Source organism: Rhipicephalus sanguineus, unplaced genomic scaffold (genome assembly GCF_013339695.2).
Source record: "Rhipicephalus sanguineus isolate Rsan-2018 unplaced genomic scaffold, BIME_Rsan_1.4 Seq639, whole genome shotgun sequence".
NCBI classification, from domain to species: Eukaryota; Metazoa; Arthropoda; class Arachnida; order Ixodida; family Ixodidae; genus Rhipicephalus; species Rhipicephalus sanguineus.
Genome location: NW_023615674.1, coordinates 42,365 through 49,267, shown reverse-complemented (window position 1 = coordinate 49,267; position 6,903 = coordinate 42,365). Strand labels below are relative to the sequence as shown.

At 52.6% G+C, this 6,903-nt stretch overlaps 1 protein-coding gene across 1 annotated transcript; it reads right to left on the bottom strand.

The window, feature by feature from the left end:
* Positions 1 to 1,775: 1,775 nt before the first annotated feature.
* LOC119377970 (uncharacterized) lies at positions 1,776 to 2,605 on the bottom strand. Its single transcript, XM_037647248.2, has one exon. The coding sequence runs from the start codon at positions 2,418 to 2,420 to the stop codon at positions 1,776 to 1,778; it is 645 nt and encodes a 214-aa protein (XP_037503176.2). The 5' UTR covers positions 2,421 to 2,605.
* Positions 2,606 to 6,903: the final 4,298 nt, after the last annotated feature.

The window sequence follows — 6,903 nt, the reverse complement described above, 5'->3', positions numbered from 1 at the left end:
TATTCACTGTGCAAAATAGCCTTCCCTTGTCGTGCGCTTCCATAATCAAAATGGCTGATCACAATTTGCGCTTCACTGGGAACAGATACAACGCACACAGGTCCTATGCGAACCAACGCGAATTGACCACAAAATACATGTGCTCGGCCGCCATTGTGTGATGGCGATGACAATGCACCTGACCCCTCTGACGGGAGTGCGCCGCGATCATGGTTTTGGTTTCGTACTCGATTGTAATGCACAGACCATTTTTGTTCCTGTTGTCGCTTTCTTTTTTTTTTCCCCACTCCCCTTGCGTTTGCCCCTCTGACCACGGCGGAGGGGCATCAAGCTCTTGTGTTCTTCTGTTCTCCTTTGTACTCCAGCTGGGAAACTGAAGAATGGGGGGGGAATACAATGGCTTGGGGGTCCAAGTTGTAAATCCCCCTACTCTTTTTGTTGCTTTCTTTGCCGATAAAGCCCGCACCTCCCCCACACACAGGCTGGGGGTGAGGGGGATGCCGGCTTTATCCGCTGACCGTTCTTTTTCCTTTATCTCGCGCCCTCCGCGTCGCGATTTGCTTCGCGTCTTTGCTCCCGAAAGCGCTATTTTTTTCTTTTGTGCTTTTTCTCGGTCGCCTGAATGCCCAACCAAGACTGCAGTGTTCGTTTCGCAGAATCGCCAGCGTTGTTGACCACCGCGAGAGTTCGCGAGAGTTCGTCTTAACAGAAGAATACACTTGGGCGGTTTGTCTTAAGCGAATTTTTTTTGCATTGAGTCTATGGGGAACCAAACAACCGGTCCTGTGTTGTTCGGCATAAGCGAGAATTCGTCTTAACCGAGTTCGTCTTAACGGGAGTTCACTGTATATACGTTCTGTCGTGCATGCAACGTGACACGTGAAAACGTCGTGGAAAAAATCATGGTAAAGGCCCACAGATCAGAGAGTGTTCAGCATGAAATCATATTCTTCAGAATGTAATTCTACTAAAGCCGCGGTGGCACTCAGTGAGTTATTCTTTTTTGTAAAGAAGGCCTCTAAAGGTACCAAGGTGTACAGATCTTCTGCCTAGAATCTTAGTGTCTAGTAAACGTGGCTCACAACTGCAAGCAGTTACATGTGCAACCTAGTGTGCTTGCTTATCCTTTTCCTTCTTTAGTTTTTGAGCATGCTGCCTAAGATGGTCGTTAATGCATTGCTTAGTTTGGCCGATTTAGAATCATGCAATGCGAGCACAAGGTTTCTACAACTTGTTTGTACAGACGCTTGCTGCCCTTTGGCAGTGAGCTTCCCTGCGAGGGTTGTTGTTGCAGTGGCCGAAGCTCTTTTGCAAAGGGTGAAACCCAGACCTAGAAGAGATAGAGCTCAGACACAGCCTTTGAAAAGCAGGCCAGAGGTAATTGTCACAAATCACGGGGGCATGCGTTCAGGATACTGAAATGAGTGATGGCCCAACAAGCGTTCTTTAATCTCAAAACAAAAAACCAGGGAAAGCTCACAACACTTCATAAATGCGACAAATACCAAGAACTGTGGTAGGAGGGTTCTAGCCGAGGCGGCCGAGGAGGCAGGCTGAAGCCTGAGGGCCGAGGAGTAAAGCACATGCTCCGAGTCCCCAGCAGAAGTGCCCCTGTTTATTGGCAGTACACCCCTTTATATACTACATCCTATAGAGGGCGTCTCATATTTCACTTGGCACTCGCGCCCTCTACATCCCCTCCTTTGGGAAAGTAACAGAAAGCAACCCCTCACTCTCAGGCACGCAGTGCAATGACAAAGGTCTCATGGCACGTTCTACAAGTTCAGCCACACCGGGGGCCTAACACAACGTCCAGAATGAGTGCGCACAACCGACCCAGGTGGTCTTGATGGAGTAGCTGGGGCAACCAGTGGCGATGCAACTGGCAGAGGAGTAAGTGCCCTGCGAGTTGGACTGCTGCTCACAGGCTCTGGGGGTGTTGGAGTCTGTGGCAGGCTTTCGGATCCTTGTGTCCATGGACTGGAGTTGCCGAAGTCTAGACTCCCTGATGACGGAGACTGCTGCGGAACCAGATGTCTCCGGTTGCGGATGAGAGCACCTGCATCCGTCTGGACCACGTAGGAGCGTGGACGCTGCGCTGGGCTGAGAACAGGGCCAGCATCGTGAATCCACACTCTCTCTCCCTCCTCCAGGGGCCACAAATCTTGTGCAGCATGTCGACGGTAAAAATCTTGACGCTGGTGACGTTGTTGGGCAGTGTTTCGCCAGTGGAAGTCGGCAACATTAGGCGGTTCTGGAAGCAACGCGGCCATTGGGACTGGAAGGCGAGTTCTGAGGCTGCGCCCCATGAGCAGCTGAGCAGGGCTGTACCCAGTCAGGCCAGGTGCATTGCGGTATGCCAAGAGGGCCAAAGGCCAGTCCGGAGACTTCTTGAAGATTTCCTTGACCGTCCGCACCATACGCTCGACTTCCCCATTGTACTGGGGGTAACTGGGACTGCTGGTGACGTGGGAGAAGCCGTAGCTCTGGGCGAAGACGTGGAATTCTGCCGACGAAAACTGAGGCCCATTATCGCTGACGAGGGTCTCTGGGATCCCATGCCTTGTGAAGACACTTTTGATGATGGAGATCACCACTGTGGACGTCGTCGAGTGAAGGGACAGCACTTCTGTGTACCTCGAGTAGTAATCTACGAGGAGAAGGTAGTCGGCTCCTTCATGATGAAAGATATCTTCCCCGACTCGCTCCCAAGGACGGCTAGGCGTCACAGTAGAAAGCAGTGGCTCTGCTTGCTGGACCGGCGTGGTGGCACAGTTGGGACAGTTCTCCACCATGCTCTTGATCAGGCTCTCCATGGTTAGCCACCAGACAGCTCCTCTGGCAATGGCACGGCAGCAGTTCACTCCGAGGTGTCCGTCACGGATGAGGGAGAGGACGTGCTTCCGCAGAGAAGCGGGCACCAAGAGGCGTCCACCGCAGAGGAGAAGGCCGTCACCGATACTGTATTCAGCCTGATGAGCCCACAACTGAGCCATGCTGAGAGGCAGATTCTCTTTCCGAGGCCACCCTTGCTCACAGTACAACTTGAGCTGCGCGCACTCCCCATCTGCAGCCTGGTGAGCTCGGAAGTCGTCGAGGAGCACTGCAAATGTGGGAGGGATAGCATGGAGTGCTTCTTAAATGTACAGCTCCACCTTGTCAACTGCTGAAGTCGCTGGACTGGGTCCCTCGAGAGTACATCTGCGGTGGCCAGCTGTTTCCCAGGAACGTACTTGACGTCAAACTGGTACTGGAGAAGACGGATGCGGAAGAGCTGGATTCGTGGTGGCATGAGATCGAGATCCGCGGTTCCTAGGAGCTTTACTAACGGCTTATGGTCGGTCTCCAGGGTGAAATGAAGACCCCGAAGAAACTCGTCGAATCGGTTGATGGCCCAAGTGGCAGCCAGTGCCTCTTTTTCGATCTGGCTATACCTCCGTTCCGTTTCAGTCAGTGCTCGAGAGGCGTATGCAACTGGTCTGCGCTCCCCGGATGGCTGGTCTTGAAGAAGAACAGCACCCAGCCCGAAGAAACTGGAATCTGCGGAGACTGTCGTCAACAGTGGAGGGTTATACCTCGCGAGGCAGATGTCTGAGGACAGCATGCTCTTGAGCTTTTCAAATGCTGAAGCTTGCGCTGGTCCCCATGTCCAGGCTGCAGTCTTGTTCAAGACACTTCTGATTGGCGCAGTTGTTTGAGAGAAGCCCGGGAGAAAGTGACCGACATGGTTGAGCATACGGAGAAAACGTTAGACACCATGAACGTCCTTAGGAGCTGGCATGTGCTGAATGGTGGCCACTTTTTCTGGATCCAGGGTGGTGCCAATGGCACCAACGACAACGCCAGGGAATCGCACGCTGGACACGCCGAAAATGCACTTGGCAGCGTTGAGGGTGACCCCCGCTTGTTGGAGGCAACCGAGGACTGCCTGGAGGCGTCGGTCGTGTTCTTCTGTGGTTTGGCCAAACACAAGGATGTTGTCCATAAGGTTAACAGCACCGGCCAACCCTTCCAGCTGGCGAGACATCTCACGCTGAAAGTATTCCGGGGCCGATGTTATGCCGAATGGGAGGCGGCATAACATACCTGCCAAACGGTGTGATGAAAGTCGTGTACTTCTGGGAGTCGCGCGCCAGGCGTACTTGGTGGAAGCCCAAAGTTGCATCCAACTTTGAAAAAACGCGGGCGTCACCGAGAAGTCCCACGGTTTGGTCGATGGTCGGAAGTATGTGGCGTTCACATAGGACGACTTGGTTGAGTTTGGTCAAATCAACGCACAGGTGGTAACCCCCTGCTGGCTTCGGGACGATGACAAGACCCATGCACCAGTCTGTCGGTTCGTCGACGCGCCGGTTTACACCCTCCTGCTCCATCTTGCCGAGCTCCTTTTTTGACTACATCTCGTAGCGGTATCAGGGTATGCCGAGCTGTGCTGAGGGCATACGGTACTGCGTCAGGCTTGATATGTATCGTGTACTCTTCCGGAAACATGCCCAGGCCGGTGAAAAGGGCTGAAGGGGCTTCACGAGGTGGTGCGTCTGGCAGAGCTGATGTGACGGCGCCAACAAACTTGACGACCCCAAGGGCAACAATAGCGGGATAGCCCAGAAATGGCTGCTCTTGTCCTGCAACGACGTAGAGGCACTCGTTGACTTGCCTGCCTCTCCAAGACAGTGCCGCGTCGAAGGTGCCGAGAAGCTTCAGGGCTTGTTTCCCAGGTCCAAAAAGTTCTTCACTGTGTGGCTTATCGAGGACGGCTGGGCAGCCGGGAAACGTGCGTGAAACCACCGAGACGTCAGCACCAGAGTCCACTTTGAAGACGAGAGGGTGCCCGTTGACATGCACCTCAACGTACCGCTCGTTACGAGCCACCGCCGTGATGGAGTGCAGCTCTACGGATCTGAGGCGCTTTCTTGAGCGACATACCGCAAGTGACCTCGCTTCTTGCAGTGGTTACAGAACGCTTTGTCCGCTGGACAGTCAGACCGTCAGTGAAACTCGTGACTGCAGAATTGGCACTGCCCCCTTAGGCTTAGGCCGCTTTTCGAAGCCTCGCCATCTCTGTTGCTTGTGTGCGAACCGTCGGGTCGGTCACGTGGCGCAAAGTCGGCAAAGTTGCCAGAGTCCCGTCTGTTGCATCGTCCGCGTGCACGCTGCGCGGGTTTACGCGAAGTCGCCGCGTCCACGTGAGCTGCCGTAGGTGGTAGCCCAGCGGTGAGGGACAGGCGCTGTTTTTTCGCATTCGGCGCCTTCGTGCTGACGAGCTTGCACGAGTGCGTTGTCCAGGGAAAGGCTCGGAGTGCGGCACAGCTTGTGTGCAAGGTGAGAATTTGACAAACCACGACGAAACGGTCGCGAACATGACGCTCTTCAACGACAGGTGACGGGTAGTTACACTTGCGTACCAATGTTCCGAAGGGCCGTGAAGAAACTGTCGGCCGCCTTCTGACAAGTTCTGATTACTCTTCGAGCTCGGGTGACGAAAAGGCGGTGTCGTTGCATTACGTTGATCTGGTTGGTTGCGCAGCACTTGTGAGTGCACTGGCTCGTTTGATGTGTGATCTGTAGGCTGTAACGCGCGGGTATAGTGTTTTACAGCGAAAGCTGTTATGAGATCATTTCAAGGGCAATTTTTGGCGCCATAGTTGTCTGCCGCCCGGTGTCCGTAACCACTATCGCGCGAAATAGGAAAAAAAAAACGAAATAAAAAAATGTCCAGGATGGAACAGGGTTCGAAGCTGGGCCCTCTGCGTGGGAGCCTAGTATTCTACCTCAGAGCCATGCCGGTGCTTGAAAATGCTTTGCAAAAAGACCCTATACAGGCTTCATGTCGGGAAGGAACCAGATTACTATGTGTAATATAGCGCGATAGAAGAGCTAAATAACAAGCAGGCATCACAAGACGCGAATTCTGTAACCAGGCGTCACACACCGGTAATTGCGCAACAAGTAGGTTGTTGAATGCTTCTAACCCATTACAAAGGGCTCTGCCATAATTCTTCATCGTCATCAGGCAGAGCATCAACAAAGTGCGCATAATGCTTTACATGTGTTTAGTGGGTACAACGGCTCTCCGTAGCATGACGAAAAATGGCATAGTGGCTGCTTCCCTACTTCACACAAATTATAATTATTTATAGCGTAGTTGGTTCCTCGCAAATACACTTGTATTGATTGCCAAGGAAGCCCATAAGCCCACGATCCATTTCCTCAGGGTCTCAATAAAGTTCATCCGCCCACCTCTCTCTCTCTATCTGACGTCAACATAGGTTATGTAGCATGGTGGGAGAGTGAAATTGCGACCAGGCGTCACACAATGCGAATTGCGTAACTGGTGGGCCATTTAAAGCTTCCAACCCATTACAAATGGCTGAGCCATAATTCTTTATCGTCATCAGTCGTTGCATCAACAAAGTGCACATATGCCTTAGAGATGTGTGCCTCGGTTCCCCGCATAATGACGAAACGAGTAATGCCATTGTGAGTGCTTCCCAACTTCACAAAAATTGTGATTTATGGCGTAGTGGGTACCTTGCTGGTGTGGTGTACTTGTATTATTAGCCCCAAGGGAGTTTACAACGGGCTCTAGAAACGCCGCTCTTCCAGCTTTCGCTGTGACTGGGCTGCACTTTCTGCGCAGGCCTGGCGTTTTTCGAAGGGGTCGATTGCCGAAGGCACCAAAATGAGATGAATGCAGAGATACTCAGCAGCCTCGTCGCAGTGTTCGCATTCCCTTTCCTGTTTGTTAGCTCACGATGGCATGCAGGCCTGAAAATCATGGCCTTCGAGATCCGCAATGTCGTGACCTATTTTTGGCAGTTTTCGGTTATAAAACATATCTCGGAGGCTACACTTTGTCTTGCTTTTCGTGCCAAAGCAGCGGCTGCTTGCTACAAAGCCACA